Consider the following 27,344-nt stretch of genomic DNA (forward strand, 5'->3'; position numbering starts at 1 on the left):
AACTCTGGGCTTCTTAGAATGACGAATTCCAAGATATCGGCGTGATACTGGCGTGATATATACCCGCCGAAGCAGTCGCCATCATGTCCGTCATTCAGTTGGAAGAGTACGTTGCGATCGAATCCCGACAGCCAGCATCCACTGACATGGCATTCCCCTAGACTCGTGTCCTATCAGCTCCGCACAAGCTATCTCAACGAGATCGCCGACGGCGTGGGCGAGCGCCTCCTGACCGTCAACGATGGCTTCCTAAACTCAGCTCCTTTCAAAGCCGCCGGCTGGCGACCCAATTCCTCTCACATCAAGCGGACACACTCACCCCCGATACCTACCGCTATTGCTTCCGAATACTTCCAGGCACCTCGACAGGCAGGCCTCACGCTCGAGGATGGAGATGAAGATGGAGGCATGCTCACCGCTGGCGGATCCGATACCATGGGGCCCGGGATGGCTATCAAGCGGCGCAGGCGCCGGGAACAGATGGAAGAGGACGACAGTAGCGACCTAAGCGACGACAGTGATGATGACACGGATCAAAGAGCCGCACAACAGATCAAGTTCGCCAAGATGCCCGTGAGGCATAGAGCAGGTTCATCGCCACTTCAAAACACCAACCTACGACAGGTAGGGGCAGTATCACCAAGGGCGCCCCGACGAGGTTCGCAGTCGGCATTGGAGACAGTAAGGGAGAGGCCACGAAGAGACACAGTCACCAGCAGCGAGATATCTTCCGAAAACGAGATCGACATTCCCACTGTCCAGAGACACCGAGAGGCTGCCAGGGCTGCAGCTAGGGCAGCGAAGCTTCAAGCGAGAATCCTTGAGGAGCCCACGCCTGGCATCAATCGGGTAGGCACTTCCCTCTTGCCAGAAGAGGAAGAAGACTCCGACGAAGCTTCAGATATGTCTGATGATTATGTGGAGAGCATAGACTCGGCATCAATCCTCGATGGTGTCGAAAACCCAGCTATTACTGGATCACCCACTCGTCAGGTTGTTGGAACACCGCCTAAGAACTTTGTGCGACAATCGACGATTCGCAAATCTCGGCCACCAACAAATCCCATCGTTCTTGGGTCTTTGCCGCCCCCGAGACCCATGAGCATGATCAGGCCTCTCAGCATCGCCCAGCCCAAGAGCTTGTTGTCAGCCGCGCTCAAGGCCAAGGACAAGAAACCCACTATCCCCTTCCACAGATTTGCCCATTTCAGCGGGCAGGGAACGCAGGGCCCCATTCGCGTGCGCATCTATGCCGCCTTCTCCAAGACGCCAAGCAAGCCGTTCCAAGTGCTCATCCGCCCACGTGTTCAGGACGGGCAGGGCGCCGAGAGGGTGGTTACCGTGGCGGACCTCATTGGCCTGAGCTTGTATCGCTACAATGAAGAGAAGATGGACCCGCCTATCCCCTCGGACAAGCTCAACATCAACTGGTGGACCCTTCGAATGGTTGAAGAGGGTGGTGAGGTGGATGATGATTTCCCTCCCGTTCCGAGAAGGGAACCATTGACCTCGTTTACTACGGTCAACAATGCTGCCATGCGAGGTGGAGGTCGTATGCGGTCGAATTCTACCGCTTATGATGAGTTTGCCTTGACAGCGGCCTCGGAGGAGGAGTATCTCGAGAACAAGGAACTTACACCACAAGAGGAGGAAGAGGAGCCTGTAACATCACAGGAGAGTGGTGGAGTGGCCCTCGACTCGGCAGAACCAGGCCGAGTGGATGAAGATGCCACGCCCAGAGGCACACCAGGCCCGCAAGTCAACTCTTTCCTGGCCGCCCGTCCACGACAGAATCCCATCGTCACGACGACGTACCGGTCAAATGCGCCTGCAGCAGACATGCCGCAGGCACCCATCGCGGCTCCAAACACATCACGAGGACAACAGAAGCTGCTCCGAATTCACATCATGTCTTCAGACATTGCACCAGGTCAGATGGTTACTCTCGATGTGACAACGGATACCTACCTAGCCGAAGTGCTAGACATGGTATGTCGAAAGAGACAGCTAGACAAGGCCAACCATGTACTAAAGCTACCCGGGTCGGGAGCTGTAGTCATGATTGACCGGCCCGTATCGTCGATCGGCAACGTCTCCGATCTGGAGCTGTACAGGCGACGGTTCGCGACGGACGGGCCGTTAACCATCACTGGATCGCCAGGCAGTTCATCACCAAAGATGCTCCCGCTTACAGATCCTTCGACGCAGAAACGGAGCAAGAAACAGGTTCAGATGGTGGGAAGCCACCCACTGGCGCGAGAGTCTCTGAAGCAGGATGAGCTCAGCAACGCCAGCTACAAGAAGTACACGGTCTGGCGAAAGCAGCCGATGCGCATTGTAGGAATGAGCGAACGCATCCTGGTGATCGACGGCGAGTACATCCACATCATGCCAGCCTCGGGCGGCAAGGCGTTACACGACGGCGGAGGCAAAACAACGACGGTGCACTTCAGCAATGTGGTCGGGTGCAAAGTGCCTCGGAAACATCCCACAAATGTCAAGGTAAGTTCATGCTGGTGCTCATCTATCTGATGTCGAGGTCACGTGTGATTCTAACGACGCACCAAAAATAGCTGGTGGTGTACAAAGCGACGGAGAGCAAACGGTACGATTTCGAGGCGCGGAGCACGCTAGAGGCAGCAGAGATTGTGGAAGAGCTCAAGAAGGGTATCTCCCCATACCGAGATGTCTGAGAAGGATTGCAAATGGATGCGCGGGTGTGTTGAGTACGTGGTGTCTCACGACGACGACTCTGGAGATCGGCGTTTGGGGGCTGACAGACGGGACGGGCTATGGCAGTGATTGCGGCTACTCCCAACGGCGTTGGTTGGATATGACATTGAAGGCCAGCTGGAGAGCCTTGATGACGCAGGTAAACAGGACTTTTGTTGGAAATCTCGCACCCCATTCATCCGTGGCCTAGGTGGCTCGTGAGCTCGAACCGACCTCGAACGAGCCCGGTGCTTGGCCCAGCCCCCAGCCTGATGAAGGAACCACTTTGTTGAGGGGAGCGCGCGTGGCGTAGAGGCGATTCCTGTTTGGAACGAACGTTGAAGCAGACGGGCATTCAATGTCTCATTAAAGCGCGGCCCCCGTGCATCTCGATCAGGGGCCATTTCACGCAGAAGAGGGTCAAGGCTGAGAACCTAGGCCCCATCTATGGCAACTGAGAGCAGGCCTGGTGCAGGCTTGGCTCGCATTGGCCAAGCAACAGACCAAGGCAGCGGAATAGCGACATTGGCGATCGGTAGTGCCAAGCCGGGGACATGGCAACGGATTGCCATGGGGCTCAGAAGAGAGAGCGGTGGACGACTTCGCTCGACCACGGGCAGTCAGAGGAGTCCTCGCTGTCAATATCAGGCCTGCGAGGTAGTTTTATAACCAAGTTTAACTCTTTCACTCCCAACCCAAAAAGAACACAAGTGCTCAGCGCCTGGTCGAGTGGTCAACTCTGCATTCCACAACTAAAACCAAACTCTCCTCTCTCCAAAAAACTACAAATGGGCTACAACCATGACCACTGACCGGGCGCCATAAAAAAAACAACCACAAAAAAAGCGGAGAGAGTGTGAAAGAGTAAAAAAAAAAACCCACAGCCCATATTTTTGATATTGAACATTTCACTTCCAGGTTCTATTCTCTTTTTGTTGATCATTCACCTCCAGAATACAGATGCAGCGACTTTGATGTACAAACCCGGGGAGTGTGACAACGTTTTTGTTCGTGGCGTCAGCCAAGCAAGACAGGGGGAAGAAGCAAGCAAAAGCAGGCAGGCTGCGGGGAGATGGGCAAGGGAGACACTGCGGCGAGTGATAGCCAGTGAATGAATGTCTAATGAGCCGTGCGGGACGATCTCGAGTGATGGCAATTGCATGATGGGATCCATGGGATTGAAGGATGTGAGATGATCCCCGAGACTGGCAGTGTTTGTTGTTGATCTGGAGCATACCTACCTCGAGACAAGAGCCGGGGATGGAGTTACGAAGCATGCATTGGAACTCTGGTCTGCTCGTCTGGGCTGCATGTCGCGTGCCGCGCGTTCAGGTACAGGTACTGCAGGCGGAAGGCCCTGGATATTGATCCATCAGCCAGACCAGAGAGGCACGTCTCGTGTAGGGCGGGCCTGGCCGTTGGTTTCTCCTCCGAATAGTAGCGGTCTCGCCTGGAACGAAAGGCATTGCTGTCAGGGTCTGTGCTGGGTTGCAAATCACATCGCATACCGCCGACAATCCCAGCGTGTTGTTTTCCCTTGAAGAGATGGGCCTTGCCTCCATACCTACTTATCCCTGACGAAGTCCGGGAGTTTCCACAGCCTACAGCAGTAGTCCTACCCTGCCCCAGAGCATCGGTCGATCCCCAGGACGCTAGCGGCATCTGGCGCTTCTCGAACAGCAAGCTCCTTGGGGGGAACACAACAGGACGGGAACGGCGAGGATGGCAAGTGTCTCTTGTCGGCCGGCGTGTGATTGGGTGGGCGTCCCAACAGGGCTTCGAATGAGGCTTGTTTCGGGTGTGAGAGCTGCTTACTGTACGTGAGTTGGCATCCAACAGCTGTCGGCTGTGAGTAAGGGAGGAGCTGGATCTTTCATGCAATGCGATGTCCTGCCCCTTGAGAACAAGATTGCAATGTCTTTGATAGGGACTTAGACCGAGAATGATTCAGGTACGAGGTCCGCTTGATTCATTCGTTGTCGACTGATTGTCTGTCCCAAGGCTTGCAGCAATATTATAACGGTTCATCAGCAGCAGCAGCAGCATTGAGAAGGAAGCTCCCTGGTACCTGCTACGTAGTGGGTAGCTACGAAGGATGGAAGGTACCTCTGGGAGCACTTGACATCCATTGAAAGTGTGGGGTCGGCTGTTAACCTCTCCACTGTGACGCAAAGACCCGGCTCCCATTACGCGATGGCCTTTTCTCCACCTCCATCCGACATTTGCATTCGATTGCTGCTGCTGTCAGCTCGAGCTCTCAAGCCAAGCAAGGCAACCAAGGCATTCTCAAACGCCAGGGCTCATTCTGCTGCAGCTGCGCACTAGCCCATGGTCTTATCCCCTTTCAAGCAAGCATCTCGGGCTCGGCATCGCCAACTAACTTTTCCCCCTCCCAATCAGAGCCTCATGGCTAATGGCGACTTCCGACGGGGAGAAGAGAGGATATGGTCACCCCTGTTACAATGGGCTAAAGCATGATGAATGATGATGTTACCGCTGCCGTCTACCTTGAACGGGAGACGTCCCGCTGGGCAATTCCTGTTTTGGGCGAGAGATGGATCTTGCAGCTTGGCTTCATGTTTGAAAGCCGTTGCTTCACCATTTCCAGGTTTTCCAACCTCGGAAAACGGCATGGCGACAAGACAAGCCAAAGCGAACCAAAGCAAGGTACCAACGAATCAACCGTTTCCTTGGCTTTTTGGTACGGTGAACGCAGCTAGGACGGATTGACTTTTGCGGTCTGTACCAAAGGTTCGAAGTTTTGGCTCGTATGAGGCTGCCTGAAATGCATGGCGAAGTGCTCCTCGGATCGACTAGCTCGTGGTTATTTCCGGCAACATATCGTCAAGGGAGAACCGAACTCAACCCAAATGTGAGACGGACCGGCATGGTCTCCCTCGTCTCCCTCGGAGGCTGAGTCGCTGACTCTCAGCTGAAGCCACAGGCTGTTCCTCGAGCCAGCTCGACCATGTGTCTAGGCCCCGAAGGGGGGGAGTGGGAGGGTACCGGTACAGACAGCTCTGTTCCGTCGTCTAGACTGACATCAGTCAGGTGTCAGACACCCATGCACCGATCGATGGTCCCGACAGGCCTCTCTAACCATGCTCCGAGCCCCCCAGAGGAATAGCGGAGACTCCGGGGCTGAAGGGGGCGTGGCCGTAGAGTGTCGACAGAGCGTCCATGCAAGATGCCATGGCCTGCTTGGCCGTCCATAAAACGTCCTGTCCTCCGGTCGATTCTGTCTTCTTGCTTCCAGTCTTCCTCCCTATCCACCGTTGTCCAATCCCAGCTCAGACCAGTACTCTTGTTATCGATATCACTCACTCAGGAACTCAAACCCTTCCAACACTCTCACTACTTACACAACACCGTCACAATGAAGTACTCTGCTGCTACCGTCTTCGCCATCATGGCCCTTGCCAAGGTATGCATTACGCATGAGCCGTTCAAGATACGGATGTTGACATGATACATAGGCCCAGTCCGTCTCCGTCCCTGGCGAGGATCAGGTTTCTTCCATCCTCGGCGATGTCAGCAGCCGTGTTGAGAGCATCGCCTCTGACGTCTCGAGCCGAGCTGCTGATGCTTCCGCCGGTGCCTCCTCCATTGCCGAGGAGATCTCATCCCGTGTTGCGAGCCTCAGCAGCGCTGCCACCGCCAGCGGTGCCTCCGAGACTGTCACCGAGACCGGTACCGCGACCGTGACCGGCACCGCTACTGACGAGACCGAGACTGGCACCGCCACCGATGAGACCGAGACCGGTACCGAGACTGGTACTGAGACTGGTACTGAGACTGGCACCGAGACCAAGTCAGTCGACACGGCTGCTATTGCCAGCAAGACCAGCGAGCTCGGCGACCGCATCGCCAGCCTGAGCTCGAAGGTGGCCGACGCTACTGGCGAGGCCGCTGCCTCGATCAGCTCTGAGATCGCCGCTGCCACCTCTGAGATCGGTGCCCTCGCCAGCAGTGCCACCGAGGGCAACTCGGGTGCCATGCACACTGCTGCCATCGCCATGGGTGCTCTCTTTGGTGGTGCCGCCGTCATTGTCAACATGTAAAGAGTTGATTTGATCCACTTTGAATTTCAGTCTTCACATGCAAAGCCAAGCGGGAATGAAAACGTCGAACGGTCAAATCTTTTTTTCTCTTTGTACACGCCATACAAAACAACACACACATCAAAAGGGAGTCTTCCTCGCCTGTCCGAACCCCAGCCAATCCGATGGATGCAAGGGGGTGTGGCGGGAACTCGGGATTTAATCATCTAGCGCGGGAGCATCTGCCGCTAGAAGGGATGGAATTGGTTTATTTACAGTACTTTTAGAGGTGGACTGAGATGAGATTGGAAGTATGGGGGTGGATAACTTTGTAACGTTTTATATCATTAACAAGAGAAGGGTTTTACTCTTTTATTCACACTCATGTTCATGGATTGAAGACTTGATTGCTCGACTTTAATGCATCATGAGGCGTACAAGGCCATGTCCACAATCCCTGCCAGCCATGTACCAATGACGATCCCCCAGACTTGTGCATGGCATGGGTGTTGGCCCGGTTTACCAACCTTTGGTGCTGCTTCACTGGCCGAGCATCATCCACTTGGCCGCTGACACGGGACGTGCATATAATAATCGCATAGCATAGCATTGCACTGCATCGCCCATGACGTCCTAGAAGCCAAAGGAATACGAGAGGCGACGTAATCCTTTGCCCTCCTTCCATAGAGAGCCGTATGCACAAATTCCTCTCTGGTCTTGATTGGCTGCACCGTAGCTGACATTCGTGATGAGATCTCGTTTCACCTATTCCGCCATATAGTGAAACACTGGTGTCAACGCACTCCCATTCATTCCTTCCTCATGAGTGGCGATGCCTTCACGAGCTTTTTGTGATTAATTGCCTCGTCTAAAGGGGGCGTGTAGGAATGTTCTCGGGGTCCAACGTGATCCTCTTTTTATTGCTTGCTTAGCCTCAATATCATTACCGAGTACGAAGGGGCACCAGAACATTCCTTGGAGCGAAATACGATCCGAATTCCATGCGTTTGTCATTCTGAAACAGGACCCTTGGGTCAGCTTATGTTGATTTACCTCGGGTGGTTGTCAGCATGCGTTGAGTATGCTGCCAGCAGCAACGGCCTCCTTGGCATCGCCTTGTATACCCATCTAAGCTTACTACGCCACGATTCCAAGGCGATGAACACCTAAGAAAGACCCTGCAGCATGTAGGCAACACTCGCTTGATGCTGTTTCTTCCATTCTCCTCCCCAAACATAACCAAACTTGTTCAAAAGGGTATCACACTGCTCCATCCTCAAACCTTGGGCCGGCTGTCTGCCCAGAGTCTATCAATGATCTGAAAGACAGCCGTCACCCCCTTCATCGTATCCTCGTCTACCTGACCTCCCAGCTTCTGCTGTATCTTGTCCGGATGCCACCGCACACGCTCGTCCTTGAGCTGCGCCACAAACGCCTTTTCCCCAATCTCTTGCGGATTCAGCCCGTTGACAAGAAACTTGCGCACTGCAGCTTCGTCGACGTCCTCACGACGACCGCTCTCTACGGGCCATGCGAGCGTCGCCCGGGTGCCGTCCCAGGCTGACCAGGCGGAAATGTAGTCTTCCCATAGTGTGACCCATCTTCGGCGTTGCCTGCGTTCCTCGCCGCGACGTAGACTGCGCTCCATGTCCTCTTGTAGTTTCTGCGCAAGGCGATCCTCCTCTGCCTTGCGCTTCCTTGCTTCTTCCCGGCGGGCACGCTCCTCTAGTAGACCAGCGTGCGTCTTTTCCCACATCTTCTGGCGCACATGGGCGGCGTACTCTTCTTCCGTCATCTGCTCCAGATACCCCGTAGGACCCACGCGCTCATTGGAGTAGACGTGGATGGGCTGGCCGTAGACGCCCTCCCAGTACGCAGCACCCTCATCATCGGCCATGGCGTCGAAGAGAACTCGCGGAAAGCAACCTCGGGGTCGAGAGGTTCCGGCTCGTGAGGGTTAGGCGGAGTGGGAGAGCGATGCCGTCGGCGATGTCGATGGTGGCGACGATGCGAACGCCTGTGAGAATCATCATGGTCGCGGTGTCGGTCTCGAGACGTGCGACGGGATCTATGGTGATCCTTCAACCGGAGACGCGAGCGTCTAGGCCTCGTACTGTCGGCATCCTTGTCGTCGCGGTCATCGTCGGGGCGCTGTGACGTCGTGTTCGGCGATGGCTCCCTCTTGACGTCGTCGCGGTCCGGTGATGCGCTTCTCCTTCTGGACCGAGGTTTGTCTGGGTTGATGGAGGAGAGGATGTGGCGTCTTCGAGGGGACTGCGGAGCTTCGCCCATCATTTGGCGGCCATCAAGTTGGCGACATCGAGTCCAAGACGTTGGTTCCAAGCTTGAGGTTGATGATTGATGTTGAATTTGGTGGGGCATTCCATGGCATGTCCCTGGCCGTCCCCTGCCGCCTAACGCCACGAGAGGGCGCGCCAATCAGCATCCGTATAGTGACTTGGCATGACCGATAACTAGCTACCATAAAGGTAGCCCCAGGGCCACATCGGCAACCACTACGTTACACTGCAAATTTAACCCAGCCCGAGAGGCGATGGAGGCGGTTCAAAAACCATGGGTAGATAGGTCTCTGCATACATACCAGTTTCTTGTTTTTTGAGTCAATCCATCAAGTAACCCAAACTAACGCAGGTATTCAAGATCTTTATATGCGCACAGGAGTAGGTAGACAGTTGATGGTTTTTACTTATTGGGATCCCAGAATCAGCATTTCTAATCACAAGATCAAACGGAGACAACATAAATAGCAATAGTTCAGGAGGCAAATAGGCGCCAAGCTGGACATCGCCAAACAGTGAATAACCTCAAGCAAGAGTCCCTCGGGAACAAATAGATGCTTAGCACACCATTTCTCTTCAATTTCAGATATTATATTCGATGGCTATAATTAGTTATGCAACAGTGTTCTTAAATGTGAAACCGCAGCTTGCTGTATTTGGGCGAGTCCAGAGAAGATCCATGACACTTCGGCCGCATCATGGTCGGCCCTTTCTCTACAATGAGACCTAGAAATCCGCTCGCTAAGTAGATTCAACAGAAACGATACCTTGACGGTCCTGGTATCTTCTTTCACATCTTTCTCCATATCTCGACTCTCCAAAGGCCGGCAAAGGGGCACATAAGGGCAAGCTCCATGTCTTAGGCAATTGAGCTTAACCAGCCAGCAAAACCAAGGAGCCGGGGGGGAAACGAGTTTCGGTTTTCCAAGTGAGTTGATCCGGTTTAATAAGGCTTCTCACACATCCGTACGATGCCATCTTTTCTCGAGTTCATCATTGTTCCAACCTCTCTCGTCTGCTGTCCCCGATGTCCCAACAGGCATGCCATGGATGGTTGGGGGGCACAGAGAATCGAGTTGCCGTTATTTTTTTATCAGGTCAACAAGAGTGCAATTGACGAGCCTGTCTTAATGTCGCAGCCCAATGGTGCCTCCATGGAAGAGGAGCCATCAGCATGATGCAAAGGATGGACCAACCCAAGTGAGTTGGTGTTTCTGGATATCAGGACTTGGCAGGCCTGTTTACATCATTCAACTGCCGTTCATGACTAATAATCAGATCCATGGGGCGTGGATTGATGCAAAAACATGGCCTGATAACTACAAGTCTGCATGCAGGATGTGGAAGATTTCACAGGTAGTGCCTGCAGAATAATATGCTCCAAGTCAGTATGCTCTTCAGTGAGTTAGAACACATGTTAAAGTTTGGGTGTATTGAACATTTGAGGCAATATAAACTTCGGGATGGTATCGGCGTACCGAGGATGCGTCGTTTCCACGCATTTTAATAATACCTATGCATTTACCGTATTGCTAGTAAGTCTGGAACGACTATACTTGGTTTCATCGACTGTGGAGGCCAAGACTCACGTATAGAATCAACACCGAGCAGGGATAAGGACGACTACGCTCAGAGGGTATTAGATAAGTTGAGCGCGGGGTATTTCTCTCACAGCCACGTACATTATATCACTTTCTCTTCAACTCCTTCACACTGCACTCTCCAGTTGGTCAAACCCCTGGGCTTATCTTGAGATAGTCATGGAGAAGCAACATCTCAGTGCTTTCGACTATGACAGCTATTCTCTGCCCTCGGCGGCAACCCACATCCGCCTAATCGAACTTCTTCCATCAAGTTCAGCCACAACATCCGAATCAGCCGACCATCGCTTCTCCAGTCATCTTTCGTGTCATCTTACTATCACGCCAATATCCGAACCAAAGGCCTACAAAGCAGTCTCATATACTTGGGGCACACCTGAGAGGACATGCTCCCTCAATATTTCGGGGACCAACTTGCCCATCACTCCCGCTCTTGACACCGCCCTCCGACATCTTAGGAGACGATATGAGCCAATAGTCCTATGGGTCGATCAGATCTGTATCGATCAAAGCAACCATGCTGAGAAAGCAGATCAAGTGCTCCTCATGTCCGACGTCTACACCAAAGCCGAGCAAGTGTTGATCTGGCTTGGGCCCGAGGCAGACAGATCTGATGAGTTAATGAATTTATGGCAGGAAGTTGGGCAACGAGCACTGGACCTAGGAATTCAAGACTATTTTACGAGAGAGCATCTGCCTTTGCTGCAAGACATAATGAAGGATCCCAAGTTCGATCATCCTCTTACACAAGGCTATCACGAGCTTGTCGACTTGGCGCGGCCACAATTCGAACATCTCTTGCAGGCAACGGTTAACTGGAACGACAGGTTCTGGTTCCGTCGAGTCTGGACAGTTCAGGAGCTTTGCCTCTGCCAGGACACGGTGTTTGTCTGTGGCTACAAAGTAGTCCAGGTAGAACTCGTTCGATTAGCTTGCAACATCTTGTCAGCAGCGATAAGTCAGCTAGTACGAAGTCATCCAGATTCAGACGCCAAGTTTCGGGAACTCGCGTACACGGCATTAAGCCAACGTGCTAGGCCTCTCCTCAGCATACGACACCGCAGGCAAAACTTCAACAAGAGTCTCGGGGAAGGGGATGAGCTACTTCACCTGCTTCAAAAGCTGTTCGTCAATAGCGACACGATGGCGACCAGAAACCGAGACCGCATCTATGGGTTGCTGGGTCTGGCTGTTGACGCGGGAAGGCTTGCCATCAAGCCAGACTACGCTTCTGAAGACCCATCACCCATTTTCACCGAAGTGGCCCGGAAGGTGATTCAGAATGGGCGAGTAGAGCTTCTGTCGTTCTCTCAGATTCCAAGAGAACGTGATCTGGAGCATCTCCCGTCTTGGGTGCCGGACTGGAGGCCAAATCTTGAAGCCTCCTACTACACCATTTACGAGAGTGGCGAGGACCATCTTTTGGCTGCTTCAGGGGATACCAAGGTTTGCCTTGAGCCAGTTCATGACCCCAACCTCTTGGCTATCAGGGGTTACATGGTTGATACAATTGAGGAAGTAGGCGAGAGATGGCATTCGTCCAATTCACACGCTCTGTGTCAAGCTCATCTATCCTGCATCGTGGACTTCTGCGCCAAATCGACTACCAAGGATGAGCCTATATACGACAATAACGAACGACGGGCTGAGGCAGTATGGCGAGTACCCGTTGGAGACTTGTACTGGACCAAGGATACGCCAAACGCTCGCGCCGGCCGTTCACTCGCAAGCGACGAGTATCTTGACTGTCTTTTCATTCTTGAGCTACTGGAATCATGGCCAAACATAACCCCCGAGGAGCGAACAGCACGTTTTCCAGAGCTTGAGGCACGGAGGTTCCCATCTGGCTCGTATAGGGGCAACATGGCTGCCATGGATGGGAAGAAACCGTACCTAACACGGAAGGGATATGTTGGCATGTGTCCAAGTCACGCAGCTGAGGGAGATCAAGTTGTTATCTTTATGGGAGGGAGGATCCCGTACGTGTTGCGGCCAATAGAGGGCAGCGAAGAGTTTTCGTTTGTGGGTGAGGCGTATTGCGATGGAGTCATGGACGGTGAGATTCTAGAGAGAGCCGAAGAAAGGTCGATCTTGGTTAGATGAGTATCATAGGGACTTCATGGCGATTATGTTCTTGACTTTCGAGTTTCGGGTACAGACGTAGGGTAAATGAAGCTGGGGCCAGTTGTCAATCATAGTAGAGTTTAAGTGGTATGCCTTTATATAATGAATTGATGCCTTATTTGATCGTGAGGTAAATAGTTATGATACTACTGTATTATTGAAGAATCTATCATGTCCCGTTTGTTATAGGCGTGTTCCATCATATGTGATTTTCCCTCCATGCTACTTAATTGTGTCCTATGGTACTAGTTTAGAGGCAGAGGAAGGTGCTTGGCACACCGACAAGCCTATTAACATGCATCTGCTTGGCTTATATGGACATTAATGCAAAGACTAAATGAATGGTGAAAGGGACACTCTAAGAACTTGTCTTTACCCTGGACCTTGCCTCCTACTCTTTGGTTGCTACCATATCATAGTAGGCACTGACGAGAATTCGGCAATGATACTTTTAGTGATAATGAATTTCAACTATCCGAGTCCCATAACGACCCGAATATCCACTCCCCTACCTATTCCTACGAGGTAGACTCATAGAGTTTGAAGTTAGAGTTGGCAGCCCGGGAATAACTTAAACGTGCGTAGATTTACAGGGCAACTCTCCCATAAGCCACCCAAGCATAATTGATTAGCGTCTCTCATGTGGGCGCGAAGAGTATTGTTTATATCAACGCAGTTGGCAATAAATTGCACATTTATAGAAAACACATGGCTGGGCGACTTGAATGTCAGCCTCCCTGGAAGGCGGAAGGAATTGAATAGTCAGCCACTTTTACACATCCATGATGGTGCCAGCCATTGAGCCATGGTGTGTTTAGCCACATTAATGGCCGAAAACCTCCTATTCAAGACGGTGATAACATCTCCGAGGCTTCATAGTTTCTAATCCAACCATCGTCAGTAGCTAATCTACTAGAGACGAATGGATCCAATGGATGCAAGGAACCCGACATTTTCTCTAGTCCTTGCACTTTTAGCGGCTCCCAGAAGGCAAATGCCCCTGACTCCAGCAGGTTTTATTGCCTCTAGGGGGCGCTCTTCAGGGTCTCAAGTGCCCCGCATCGACCAATCGACAGCCTCCAAATCGCTCGCAGGGCTGGGCTGAACGATCCATCCCATTCTTGGTCTTTGCCAGTTCAGTTCAAGTCAGCCATCCCATCTTGTCCATTGCAACTTTTGACGGGATACCCTCATCCTCCTCGCCTTCGCCCTTGCGTCTTTGCCCGTTCTTGCCATAGGCGCATAGCGGCACATCTTACAAGACGGGGACTCTAGCCGACGCATCATGCGCAGATAGCGCCCATAACCTCTTCTAGCATTGGTTTTCGTCTGCGCAACCTCGATTCTAGCTTGGCATCCACAGATAACAATCATGGGAGGCATACTATTGCTCCTGGGACTATGCGTGAGTTGGCTCTCTCTTTCCGCTCTGCGCGGATAATTCTCCAATGTAGAGACTGACCGTAGATCTATAGGTGATCATGGCTTTGGCGTACGTTCGATCGTGATCCTCGAATTCGATATCATATCCAGCGCTAACTGATCCAACAGCTCGTTCCTCGCCGGAGCGCTGCCGCTGTCCATGTCACTATCCCAGTCCCAGCTCCGTCTACTCTCGAGCGTCGGCGTAGGCATCTTGGTCGGCACATCGCTCATCGTAATCATCCCAGAGGGGATTGAGGCCGCCGCCGCGCCTGCTGAGGCCTCGCACATGCACAGAGTCCGAAGCTTGGTGCGCCGAACCCCCTGGAGCCACGCCATCCTCACACGTGGCCTCCCCGACTCAATTCCCACCGTCAGCACGCTTTCCAGCCGCGATCGCGCCGACCCCGATGCAATTGTGCGCCGTCTCGTAGACTCTGCGGCCAAGAATGCCCAATCGACCCGGTCCGATGTCAAGGCCGCAGTCGAAGCCCCTGAAGCGCCCACGACCGGCGACACCACCACCAAGGACGACACCACCACTGATAAGGGAAATGACAAGGCTGGGAGTGGACATGAGAGCGGCAACAGCGACGACGAGGACCTTCAAGAGGACCACGATCACGAGCATGAGCACGAGCATACGATCCCGACTTTTGAGATTGGCTTCTCCCTGATCCTGGGCTTCCTGCTCATGTTCCTTATCGACCGGCTACCACGACATGCGACCGAAAGCCTCCACTCGGTACCCCAGATGAGGCACATCAGCCTCGACAACCTGAACGGCGATTCTGCTTCTGTGGACGAGGAGGCGGATGGTTTCTTGGGGTCGCTGACACCAACCCCGCGACGCGCGCGAAGCTTGGCCACGACCACCGGGCTTGTCATTCACGCCGCAGCCGACGGAATTGCTATGGGTGCTTCATCGACAACTACAGACATGAAGCTCGGTTTCATCATCTTTGTCGCCATCATGATCCACAAGGCTCCCGCCTCCTTTGGTCTTACCTCCCTCCTCCTGAAGCAGGGTCTGTCGAAGCGAGCTGCGAGGGGCCACCTCATCGTTTTTAGTCTGGCCGCTCCTTTCGGCGCCATCATTACATGGCTCATCATCACCTTGTTGGGTGGTTCCAAGGTTGAGGGCGACCACTGGTGGACAGGCATGCTGCTCCTCTTTTCAGGAGGCACGTTCTTGTAAGTTGATCCTCCCACTTCTACCATGATAGCAAGCAGCTAACCATGACCAGATACGTCGCCATGAATGCGATGCAAGAGGACAATAGTGTTCACAGCCATGGTCATGGCCATGAGCATGGCCTCAACGGCTACGCAGATAGCAATGGCCCTGCCCAGCGGAAACCCAAGGGTCCGCAAATGCGTGATACCTTGGCCACCATCGGCGGAATGCTGGTGCCGCTTCTAACACAGTTCGGCCACCACCACTGAGCGAAATGATATCCTTTCCCTTTCCTGCGTTGCTGCGGTGTTTCTGGGTGGGTTAAAACGACGCGGCAGCAGAGATGTGGGCTATATGGCGCCTTTTTTCACTTTTCTTGTTCCTCTTCTTTCAGTTGGGCCGGCGAGCCCTTTTCAAATGATACGGAAACTGGTCAGAATAGATTCATGAGCGATTCTCGAGGCGATAAAAGTCGAGCTGCGGATAGGATGTATACGAACGACATGGGCCATGTAGAACACCTTGGGTATTGGTGACTGTATGACTACCTAGACCTTCGAGATTCAATATAAAAATGTCGAGTTTTATGTCAACGTCGAGGTTCCACTCACAGATATGAGCCCTGCAATTCTAGGGAGCTCCTGTCAAAGTTGGTGGAACATTATCCGAAAAGAAGGGATTTCATGGAGCCAGGGTGTTGCTTGCTAGTTCATTGAATCTGCGTTTCAAGTGAGAACCTCGTCTCCAGACGTCGGACCCGTCCCCAGAATGACCAGGATAGGGCTCATGAAGGTATGAGGTTTGTTCTAAGTATAGCCCACGCGCTTCAGGGTGGCGTGACAACGTTGGATGGCGCCTCTGACTGTGCATCCATGAGACGGGAAATGATAGATGAAGGAGGATGGTCTGTGTTGGTGCATTCGATTGGAGAAGAGGGAACGTGTAGTGTGAAATTAATGTCCGAAATTGGGAATGGTTCTTGATGTAAGAATCCAATGGATCCGTATGTCATGTGCGGAATTAGACGGAGGCCCAGAGTTGGTTCTTGTCTCAAAGGGCGAAAGAGTCGATAATCAAGGAGATTAACCTGTCAAGTCAGATAAAACAGGGTGAGCACCAGCCAAGCCAACAGTTCGGCCAATTCCGACTATCATGGCATAGCCCGTGGTCCGTTTCGACACTAGCAATCGTGAGAATTGCAAGGGGCTCAGGCAAGGGTGAGACGGAAACGATGCAGGTTTCTAAGGCATTGCGTGAAGCAGACCGGCACATGCGCAACATGGTGTTGACGCCATCAGAGTATCCGTATTCCCATGCTCTCTTCACGTACCGAGGTTTCGGTCGGGTTCAAGGTAGAACGACGTCAGAGGAGTTGAGCTTGCGATGTGGTGGCTTGCGCTAGGTGTTTGACGGGAGATGGCATTCGGCTTGTGTGTTTGAATAGGAGATGACGGTCAATTCAGTATCCTGCATTTGGCATGAGTGAAGCAACTAGCTCCACGTAGCATCCGTAATAGTTCTTGTTGCTGCTAATCCATGAGTAGCGCGAGACATTCCGACATGGAACGTTGGACGAGATCTTAACTTGAGGAGGTGTTTGATCGATGCGGGTGGGATCCAATCTTGTCTTGTCATGAGCCACCCAAGGCGTCACATCCCATCACATGGCTAAACTCGAAAGGGGATTTATCGCGATGCGGAGAAGGACCATTGGAAGTTGGCATCTGACTTCCACGAAACTTGGAACTCGTTGTCGGAATTGGATTCCACTTGCATCACATCCATGTCCATTGCAAGCCGGCCCGCAACTACCTAGCTGCCGTTAGTCAGTCAGTCACCAGCTCCCTCGTCTGCATGTTCAGTTCGGACAGAGCGACATCAGCCGTTGAGCCTGCTGATGAAGAAAATCGCTTCTAGAGTCATGAGCAACTGACTGTATTGTAGATGCCCGGCCCGCACCGAGTCAGATGCTGCTTGCTTTCAGATGGGCTGAAACGGCATGCCCGGTTCTGGTGCTGCTGTAAAAGCCAGGAGCCACGGCTGCCCCTCGCACGGCCTCTACCGCGCAGGAACCAACCTTGACTGAGCCAATTGAAACATGCGGACGCGGCCGAGCGCTGTGGGCACCCTCATGCGGACGGATCTGAGAGTAAGGGAGGGAGCCGCTGGCGGAAGCCCGCTAGTAGCAGAGGGCTCCGTTTCACCGTTTTGGATGGATTGGATGGATGTCGAGTCGTCAGTGTCTTGTACTCGGCGCAAAGTCTGTGTAAACTGTGTAGTGTGTAGTAGTAGAAACATGCAGCACGCCAGGCGGTTAAGATACATACATACCCAATAATGAATGTTTCTCTTCTCTATTTATTGCATAAAGGTAGTATCTGAGACAGGGGAATGCAAAACAAGAGGAAGGCATGAAAGTTACGGGAAGGAGTAGGCGCTCTCTCGGTCCTTCCCCTGTGTTCACATCTATTACATGCCTCCTACTGAAACCCCTCTCATGATCAAACTTGGATTCTTCACAACCTAACCCATTCAAACAAAACACCTGAAAACAGAGACAGATCCCACAAGAAAGGAACTGTCGCTGTTGGCCTTCTTTTTTGGTCGTTTCGGCGTTCGGGCCTCCATTCGTTTCATTCATTCACTCAATCACTGAATCATCGTTCGTCCCTCCAATCAGCCACCTCACCTCTCTCTGTCTCGTCTTAGCCGCCGCATCCATTGAATGCCTCTCGACAACAACAAAGGCCCTTGTTTACCTCGTCAAGGCAAAGACGGACGGACAAGACAAACCCACTGCTCAACTGGTAAGACACTATTCACCCGCGAACTCAAGCCCTGGCAGCCAAGTTGGCCACTCGCCGGTCACGGCCACAGCCGGCATGACCCTGTTGGGAAATAAACGGAACAAGAGAACAGGCACATGGTGCAACGATGCAAGGGAGCCGGTGGCGGGACGGAAAGCTGGGAGACGACCTGAACTGTAACGGATTCCGTTTAGCGCCCCCTCGATGCCGCCATCGCCTTCACCCTCGTCCGACCCACGCCCCAGGTCATCAGCCAGTCCCAGGCCCAGTAGCAAGCCAAGATTGGGATCCCAGAAGACAGCCCAGGCATTCCCGTCCCCGTCCCTGTAACCGTCTGCCCGTCTCTCCACCATCTCCAGTGACCTTCGCCATTCACCGTTCGTTTCTGCTTCCTCCATCCCGCTCCCGCTCCCGTTCCCTCTTTGATATCCCCGGCCTTTGCCTGTGGCCCTGTCGACTCCTTGCCCTTCTTCACTCTCTCATCCGGCAACTTGAGCAGTGATCAAGTTTCGTTCTACATGTGCTGACACCTCCCTTGATCTGTTGGCATAGGCGCTCCTCTCTGCTTCCTCTCCGCCCCCCCACTCCTTCTCCATCTTCGACATATCCTCGACATCGACCGTACCAGTTCCGCCCATCCGCCTGCATCGCGCTCCTCGACTCGGCTCTCCAACTTCCCTAGTGTTCATCCATCGATCCTAGGCGATCCCTCTCTAGGGCGACGGGCCGGGCCATGGCCGGTTACCAGCGACCCATGAGTTTTTCTGAACGTCGAGGAAGCGCCCTCAGCGACGACCTGACTCTCAACACAACTACTAATCCAATGATTAACCACCGCTTGGAGAAGCTGCCTCAGCAGCAACGGCACTTGCGCGGGCCTCCTACTCCTAGCATGTCCACGCCTGCTGCCGACTTTGATCAGCAGCTCACTGGTTCTCCTCCACCGCCTCCGACGCCTGCTGCATCACCAGGACCATCGCATTTCCAACCAGACTGGAGCGATGCTGCAGACGATGAGGACTTCTTCCTCGCCAAGGTTCGCCAGCACTTTAAGAACTGTTCTGGCCCCCAGCGGACCCGCGTTCTCGCAGACCTGCTCAATCTCTGCACCAGTCAGCAGTTGAGTTTCGTCCATCAGTTTGTCAGCCCGCTGCTTAAGAAGGATCCGTTTACAAGCCTCCCGGACGAGCTATGCCTTCGGGTATGATAACAATAAGAAGCCTTGTGGTAACCAAACTTGAACTAACATTGGAATGCTCAGATCCTGTCCTTCATCGATGATCCCAAGGTATTGGCCCGGGCATCCCAGGTGTCGAAACGATGGCGAGATCTCCTCAGCGACGACATGACATGGAAGAACCTTTGCGTCAAGCACGACTACGGTCGGAGACTGTCCGAAGTCTACACAACCGCTCCCCACTTTGCTTCACGGCCGGCTGCTCAGGCCTTCAATGGAATCGATGCCGACATGGCCAGCAGCAGTTTCCCCGGCGCCCGTTCCCTTAATTCCTACAGTATGGGTACACGGAGTCATGATGGAACAACTAGGCCTAGGCTACGGACATACAAATCTCATTTCAAGCAGAGATATTTGGTGGAGGCGGCGTGGAGATCTGGTGGCACCAGCACGACACGGAACATTACCCAGGAAGGTGGTGTTGTTACAAGTCTGCACCTGACGCCCAAGTACATCATTGTGGCACTTGATAACGCCAAGATCCATGTGTTTGATACCGAGGGTGACTCGCAACGTACCTTGCAAGGCCATGTCATGGGCGTCTGGGCTATGGTGCCCTGGGACGACACTCTGGTCAGTGGCGGCTGCGATCGGGATGTGCGAGTGTGGAACCTCAAGACGGGGTGAGTATACATGAATGATTTGAAGCTCGAATTATACTGACAAAGATCTAGCGCTTGCCTCCATACGCTGCGAGGACATACCTCAACTGTCAGGTGTTTGAAGATGGCAGATGCAAACACGGCCATTTCAGGGTCTCGAGATACAACCCTACGCATCTGGGATATCCGGACTGGTCTTTGCAAGAACGTTCTCGTTGGCCATCAGTCTAGCGTTCGATGCCTTGAGATTAAGGGTGACATTGTTGTATCCGGTAGCTACGATACCTTTGCTCGCGTATGGAGCATCTCTGAAGGCCGCTGCCTTCAAACTCTGCAGGGCCATTTCAGCCAGATCTATGCCATCGCCTTTGATGGCAAGAGAGTCGTCACGGGCAGTCTCGACACGAACGTCAGGATTTGGGACCCGACCTCTGGGTAAGTTTGTCAAGTTACTGGATGTATGACGGCAAACTAACATATTGTTGCAGCGAATGCCTTGCCATTCTTCAAGGCCATACCTCACTAGTTGGCCAACTGCAGATGCGCGGAGACACCCTGGTGACTGGTGGATCTGATGGATCTGTCAGGGTTTGGTCGTTGGAAAAGATGTGTCCCATCCATCGTCTCGCAGCCCACGACAACAGCGTTACTAGTTTGCAGTTTGACGATACTCGAGTCGTGAGTGGCGGCAGTGATGGTCGAGTCAAGATCTGGGATCTCAAGACCGGACACCTCGTTCGGGAACTGATTGCACAAGGCGAGGCCGTCTGGCGAGTCGCATTTGAAGACGAGAAGTGTGTTGCCTTGGCCCTGCGACAGGGTCGTACAGTCATGGAGGTGAGACAACAAACAAATCATGCATCAATCTCGGGAACTAATCGTCATAGGTGTGGTCCTTTTCACCACCTGAAGAAATGCTCTACGACCGCCCTCTCTCTCTTCAGCAGCGGGTGTTGGAAGACGATCCGAACCGGCCACTGAGTGCGATGGCCATCGACTATCGCACCTCACAACCGACACTGGCAAGCTCCAGTCGCGACCCCCAGGCACAGGATGTCGACATGCAGGATGCCGGCCCATCGACAGCCCCTTTGCAAGGGGGCACGTTCTTTCATGACGATTAATGTGCGAACTTGCGCACTTGGCCGACACAATACTTCGACGGCCAAGTTAATTTAGCAGAATGGGCTTCCTCGCAGAGAAGGCTCACCTCTTATGGATTCAACACTCATCATAGGGGCGGATGCGAAACCCGCCCCAGCATTGTACAATTGGCTTGCTTCAGGTTGTTGTAGAGAGGGTCGAGGCATTTGGGAAGCATGATTACGGCGTTGCTGCATCACCAGGTCACACTAACTACTATGATGATCTGGACTTGCATGACATATGACAGCATGAACCAAGGGATTAAGGGAATCGGAGCTTCAGGGACGGAATCGGAGTTGCATCTTCAGAGGCTGGCCTGGGTGGTACTAGGAACAGTGTATAGCGTGCTGGTGCTTGATATTGCTAGCCATAATACAGAGATACGGCGCCGTGTATAGACAGGTTAGAAACCATCCCAGGCGGGGGGGTCTCAATTCAGATTCAAATTTTGTTCTACAAGAGAACCTATGGAGAGATGTGAAATTCTTGTACTTGTCCTGGACTAACCTCATTGAAAGCCGTTGAGTCTGCGCACAAATCCGAGACTGGCAAATCCCAGCGTCGGGGGTCGGGGGGAAGAAAAGACGAGGGAAATTGTGGATGGGGGACCCACATCGGAACATGCACCGGAGTACATTACCCCGACGAAATACACGCCACTCTCAGGGTCCAAATTGAAAGAATTGGTAGGAAAAGTGCAAGTTGAGGGGTGGTATTTATATCGAGGGCATCAGAAACAGATAGGCAAACGCATAAACTCACTATAAAAAGGGGAACCCTCCTTCCCAACAGTATCCGAGGCGCCGAAAGGGAGGACCTGAACAAACAGGTGTTTGTCACGTGTGGGAAAACTAGACCTATTCTGGCATAGTCTTGACCAACAAGCAAGCTCAACGCTCAACACCGCGACTTTTTCTGAGCTCCATCCAGCCAAGTCGTCGTTATCTACTCGACAACGTCCTGATCCCAATTGATCCAGAGGCACCTCCATATTCACGATGCTGTCTCGAGCTCTCCGAGTCCCCAGGGCGGTGCCTCTGCGCGCCAAGCTCGCCGCTCCCTCTTATATCGCCGCCCGCTCCGTCACCACCAACGCTGCGTCGGCGTCGCTGAGCCACTCGGTCCCTCAGGTGAGAAAATGCGCCCTTTCCTACACTCGACGGCCCCTCGACGTCGAACCCCTCAACACCCTGTCCGCGATCCCGCACTGCAAGTTCTGTGCTGACTCTGCAATCTTTCCAGTCCGACGATGAGCCTTTCGTCGTCAACCTGAGCGATGAGAGCTTCGAGACCTACGAGCTGGACCCTCCCCCTACTCCCTCGAGGTTACCAAGAAGGAGCTGAAGCAGATGTACTACGACATGGTCAGCATCCGGTATGCGATTCCCTCCCCCGCTGCGTCTCTGAATCGCTCTTTCTGATAATCCCGCAGACAGATGGAGATGGCGGCCGATCGTCTGTACAAGGAGAAGAAGATCCGTGGTTTCTGCCACTTGTCCACCGGTCAAGAGGCTGTTGCCGTCGGTATCGAGCATGCCATCACCAAGGCTGACGATATCATCACTGCCTACCGATGCCACGGTTTCGCCCTGATGCGCGGTGCTACCGTCAAGTCCATCATTGGTGAGCTTCTCGGCCGACGTGAGGGTATCTCGTATGGCAAGGGTGGTTCCATGCACATGTTCTACAAGGGCTTCTACGGCGGCAACGGTATCGTTGGTGCTCAGGTCCCCGTCGGTGCTGGTCTCGCTTTCGCCCACAAGTACAACGGAAACAAGAACGCCTCCATCATCCTCTACGGTGACGGTGCCAGCAACCAGGGCCAGGTCTTTGAGGCTTTCAACATGGCCAAGCTCTGGAACCTCCCTGCCCTCTTTGGCTGTGAGAGTAAGTTTTGCAACAGAGACAATGACATTGAGCGGGGCTAACAGAACCTAGACAACAAGTACGGCATGGGTACCTCTGCTGCCCGCTCCTCTGCCTTGACCGACTACTACAAGCGTGGCCAGTACATCCCCGGTCTCAAGGTCAACGGCATGGACGTCCTCGCTGTCAAGGCTGCCGTCAAGTACGGCAAGGAGTGGACTGCTGCTGACAAGGGTCCTATGGTCCTCGAGTACGTTACTTACCGATATGGTGGTCACTCCATGTCGGATCCCGGTACCACTTACCGAACCCGTGAGGAGATCCAGCGCATGCGCTCGACCAACGACGCCATTGCTGGCCTCAAGCAGAAGATCCTTGACTGGGAGGTCACCACCGAGGATGAGCTCAAGAAGATTGACAAGGAGGCTCGCGCCCACGTCAACGAGGAGGTTGCCCTTGCTGAGGCCATGGCTGTGCCTGACCCCAAGCCCGAGATTCTGTTTGAGGATATCTACGTCAAGGGCAGCGAGCCCCAGTACCTTCGTGGCCGAATCCCGAGGAGAACCACTACTTCCAGTAAGAGGCGGAGGACAAACCCGTATCAAATAATGATTCCAGCACTTGTTGCCTGTTGTAATATACATCCATGACTATCTAGAGAGAGGCCTGGGATTGGTCCGAAAATGGAGGGGCGAGGACCCAGGAATACTTTTTGTGAATTAATGGATGTTTGTCTTGGCGTTGCGACATGATGTTCATATGTTGCAGAATCATCATGATCTCTATTGTCGGTGCATCTCGGCCCATCTCTCCCGAGTTGAGCCGTTCCTGCCCCTCCGGAAATAAGCAGAGGGGTTGGTCGTATTACCGAATCTGGAAGTCGCCGAATTATAGTCACGTGACTAAATCGCGTCGCGCGTTTCAGCTGTAGCTTCCGTAGTCCAATCTACGCGACTTCTGCCTGGCCCCGGCGCGTCATGACTTCAACCGTCAGCTGTGGCCGTGGTCTAACCATTGCCTCTCTCCTCCGTCAAAACACCCTGAGAGTGGCTTCACGACCTCTTCCGGGCCTTATTCTGCGTCGTTCTTTGTTGGAATCACTACGAAACCTGTGCATCATGGCACCCAAGCAGGCGACACTCGGGTATGTCAAGTCAGGGCAGAGCACTCTTAAGTGCGTTCGGAGGACCCCTAGCAATTGCATGAATTGGCATACTGACAGGCTTTGCCTTCCTGTAGCAAGTTTTTTGGTGCCAAGGGGGCGGCACCAGTGCGGCAGACAACCCTTGCATTCAGCACCAAGGCCAAAAAGGAGGCAGAGGAGGAGGAGGCTGATGTGAGCATGAAAGGCTCAAAAGCTGATAAAGGTACAATGGGCTGGAACTACGATTATTTTCTCTGGTCTAATTTCATGGACTAGATTCCAAGAAGCGAGCTCGATCAGCCGACAAGAAATCCGAAGCCGAACCTGCACCCATTAAGAAGGAGGAGGCTGAGGATGATAGCGACGGCCCGGTCACCAAGCGTGCGAGACGGTCTCGAAAGAGGGTTGAGGAGGAGGATGACGACATAAGCGACGAACCAGTCAAGAAGAAGTCTCCTTCTCCCAAGAAGCGCAAATCGGCGAGCCTCTCGCCCAAACCTACACCTACCAAGAAATCCAAAGCCCGAGCCGCCAAGGAGCCTGCTACTGAGGAGGACGACGAGCCCGTCAAGGATGAAGCATCTACAGCATCGGCTTCAGAGGCAGAAGATGACGCAGAGGTGGAGGAGGAGAAGCCTGAAGTTGCTGCCAAAGCTCGGCAGAAGGCTCAGACGAAGCTCAAGTCCAAGACCAAGGAAAAGGATCCCTATCCCGATTGGGAGGCGGGAACACCAGTTCCATATGCGGCTCTCTGTACCACGTTTTCTCTTATCGAGATGACTACCAAACGCCTGATCATCATGGAACATTGCTCCTTGTTCCTCCGACAGGTCATGCGCTTGACACCCAACGATCTGCTTCCGACAGTATTGCTTATGATCAACAAGCTTGCTCCCGACTATGCTGGCATTGAGCTTGGTATTGGAGAATCTCTAATCATGAAGGCCATTGGCGAGACCACTGGCCGAAGTCTCCAGGTAATCAAGGCCGACCAGAAGGAGATTGGTGACCTGGGTCTGGTGGCTGTGAAGAGTCGATCAACCCAGCGTACCATGTTCAAGCCCAAGGCTCTTACAATCAGGGGAGTCCATCAGGGCCTGATGAATATTGCTACAGTCACCGGAAACGGTGCCCAGGGCCGCAAGGTGGATGGCATCAAGAAGTTGCTTGCGGCGGCCGATGCCAACTCGACCGGCAAGGTTGATATCACCAAGGACAAGGGCGGACCAAGTGAGGCCAAGTTCATCATTCGATTCCTGGAAGGAAAGTTGAGACTTGGTCTGGCCGAGAAGACGGTGCTTGTTTCACTCGCCCAGGCCATTGTCTGCCACGAAGCAGATACAAAGGACAAGGTACCTAGCACCTCGGATATAGAGAAGGGCGAGTCTATCCTCAAAACGGTTTACAGGTAAGCATGCACGGGCATCTCGACCTGTATGTTGTACTAACTAGAAACAGTGAACTCCCAAGCTACGACGTCATTATTCCTGCCATGCTTGAACATGGAATCATGGAGCTCCGCGAGAACTGCAAGCTTCGGCCTGGTGTTCCTCTGAAGCCCATGTTGGCCAAGCCCACCAAGGCTATTACCGAGGTGCTGGATCGATTTGAAGGACAGACGTTTACTTGTGAATACAAGTATGATGGTGAAAGAGCGCAGATTCACTATGTGGCCAAGGACGCACCCAGCAATTGAGCGAGGCAAGCCAAGGAGCAGCCAAGGAGGTCGCGGCTGGAGTTGCAAGCATCTTTTCAAGGAACTCCGAGGATCTCTCCAAGAAGTATCCCGATATTCTTGCCAAGCTTGGTACTTGGGTGAAGCCCGATACCAAAAGCTTCGTCCTGGATTGCGAAACAGTTGCCTGGGATGTGGACGAGAAGAAGGTGTTGCCCTTCCAGCAGCTCATGACACGCAAGAAGAAGGACGTGAAGGTCGAGGATGTCAAGGTCAAGGTCTGCGTCTTTGCCTTTGACCTGCTGTACCTCAACGGAGAAGCCGTGGTTGAAAAGGCACTACGGGAACGACGTGAGCTACTCGAGGCTGCGTTTACCCCGTGGAAGGCGAATTCGCCTTTGCTACCCACATGGACGGCCAGGAGCTTGACGAAATCCAGCTCTTCCTTGACGAAAGTGTAAAGGCTTCATGTGAAGGTCTCATGGTCAAGATGTTGGATGGTAGGGAGAGTGGATATGAGCCCAGCAAACGAAGTCGCAACTGGCTCAAGGTGAGCATCATCCCCCTTATTCGTTTGTGAGAATTCACACTAACATTCTGTCTACAGATCAAGAAGGATTACCTCTCTGGTGTTGGCGACTCTCTTGACCTTGTCGTCCTAGGTGCTTACTATGGCAAAGGCAAGCGTACATCAGTGTACGGAGCATTCCTCCTGGCATGCTATAACCCCAACTCGGACACATACGAGACCGTATGTAACATTGGAACTGGTTTCTCGGAGCAAGTGCTTGAAGAGCTACACAAGCAACTGTCCGAGATCACCATTGACCGACCTAAGCCCTTCTACTCGCACTCTTCTGGTGGACAGCACCAGCCCGACGTCTGGTTCGAGCCCCGTTACGTCTGGGAGGTCAAGACCGCGGATCTGACGCTCAGCCCGCGGTACAAGGCCGGTGCCAAGGAGGGAGTCGACCCTTCAGGCACCAAGGGTATCAGTCTGCGATTCCCACGCTTCATCCGCATCCGTGATGATAAGAATGCCGATTCTGCCACCACGAGTCGCCAGGTTGCTGAGATGTACCGCAAGCAGGAGAGTGTGTCGAAGAGCAAGGGACCTGCTGTGGATGATGACTTTGAGTATTAGATGTTCTGGCTTGCTGCCGAATTATACCGCATTCTTAGGGGGAGATGCATTGGCTCGGTGGGGATTCCGCTCTGGCGTTGGGGCATGTATGACTAGTCTTTTGAAATGTCCTTGAAGATGACAAAGGGGCTATGAAAGGCTCTCATGTAAAGATATAATGACATTATCAAACCAAGACCAGCTTCTAAACATCGGTGCACAGAAACGATCAGCAAGGGTCAGAGTGAGATACAATACAATACAGTGCTTCAAGACTGAAGAAAGCGTCTGTCTATATGGCCAAGGAAACTAGAATATTCATAACATAGATCATACGTGTCCCAAACATTCCCGTTTATGTAACAACT

The 27,344-nt window shown here is 53.1% G+C and overlaps 7 protein-coding genes across 7 annotated transcripts; 6 read left to right on the top strand and 1 right to left on the bottom strand.

The window, feature by feature from the left end:
• Positions 1-83: 83 nt before the first annotated feature.
• On the top strand, positions 84-2,693 carry MRS44_010315 (uncharacterized protein; the record flags this gene model as incomplete). Its single annotated transcript, XM_046269891.2, has 3 exons — positions 84-106; positions 162-2,502; positions 2,574-2,693. 3 exons carry the CDS (start codon positions 84-86, stop codon positions 2,691-2,693), a joined length of 2,484 nt encoding a protein of 827 aa, XP_046131244.1.
• Positions 2,694-6,088: 3,395 nt separating this feature from the next.
• Positions 6,089-6,773, top strand: MRS44_010316 (uncharacterized protein; the record flags this gene model as incomplete). Its single annotated transcript, XM_046281261.1, has 2 exons — positions 6,089-6,136; positions 6,189-6,773. 2 exons carry the CDS (start codon positions 6,089-6,091, stop codon positions 6,771-6,773), a joined length of 633 nt encoding a protein of 210 aa, XP_046131243.1.
• Positions 6,774-8,028: 1,255 nt separating this feature from the next.
• On the bottom strand, positions 8,029-9,044 carry MRS44_010317 (uncharacterized protein; the record flags this gene model as incomplete). Its single annotated transcript, XM_065620070.1, has 2 exons — positions 8,029-8,678; positions 8,867-9,044. 2 exons carry the CDS (start codon positions 9,042-9,044, stop codon positions 8,029-8,031), a joined length of 828 nt encoding a protein of 275 aa, XP_065476259.1.
• A 1,768-nt stretch (positions 9,045-10,812) lies between these two features.
• MRS44_010318 (uncharacterized protein) lies at positions 10,813-12,756 on the top strand (the record flags this gene model as incomplete). The annotated part of the gene is made up of 1 exon (XM_046284115.2): positions 10,813-12,756. One exon carries the CDS (start codon positions 10,813-10,815, stop codon positions 12,754-12,756), a length of 1,944 nt encoding a protein of 647 aa, XP_046131241.1.
• A 1,393-nt stretch (positions 12,757-14,149) lies between these two features.
• On the top strand, positions 14,150-15,645 carry MRS44_010319 (uncharacterized protein; the record flags this gene model as incomplete). The annotated part of the gene is made up of 4 exons (XM_065620071.1): positions 14,150-14,182; positions 14,253-14,269; positions 14,329-15,393; positions 15,447-15,645. The coding sequence occupies 4 exons, from the start codon at positions 14,150-14,152 to the stop codon at positions 15,643-15,645; spliced, it is 1,314 nt and encodes a 437-aa protein (XP_065476260.1).
• A 3,271-nt stretch (positions 15,646-18,916) lies between these two features.
• Positions 18,917-21,146, top strand: MRS44_010320 (uncharacterized protein; the record flags this gene model as incomplete). Its single annotated transcript, XM_065620072.1, has 5 exons — positions 18,917-19,384; positions 19,445-20,043; positions 20,095-20,457; positions 20,511-20,859; positions 20,910-21,146. 5 exons carry the CDS (start codon positions 18,917-18,919, stop codon positions 21,144-21,146), a joined length of 2,016 nt encoding a protein of 671 aa, XP_065476261.1.
• Positions 21,147-22,166: 1,020 nt separating this feature from the next.
• MRS44_010321 (uncharacterized protein) lies at positions 22,167-26,997 on the top strand (the record flags this gene model as incomplete). Its single annotated transcript, XM_065620073.1, has 12 exons — positions 22,167-22,298; positions 22,411-22,493; positions 22,538-22,543; positions 22,601-23,055; positions 23,107-23,610; positions 24,082-24,208; positions 24,274-24,401; positions 24,455-25,586; positions 25,637-25,772; positions 25,832-26,204; positions 26,330-26,403; positions 26,461-26,997. The coding sequence occupies 12 exons, from the start codon at positions 22,167-22,169 to the stop codon at positions 26,995-26,997; spliced, it is 3,687 nt and encodes a 1,228-aa protein (XP_065476262.1).
• Positions 26,998-27,344: the final 347 nt, after the last annotated feature.

Source organism: Fusarium solani, assembly GCF_023522795.1.
Source record: "Fusarium solani strain SB1 chromosome Unknown bctg00000006, whole genome shotgun sequence".
NCBI classification, from domain to species: domain Eukaryota; kingdom Fungi; phylum Ascomycota; class Sordariomycetes; order Hypocreales; family Nectriaceae; genus Fusarium; species Fusarium solani.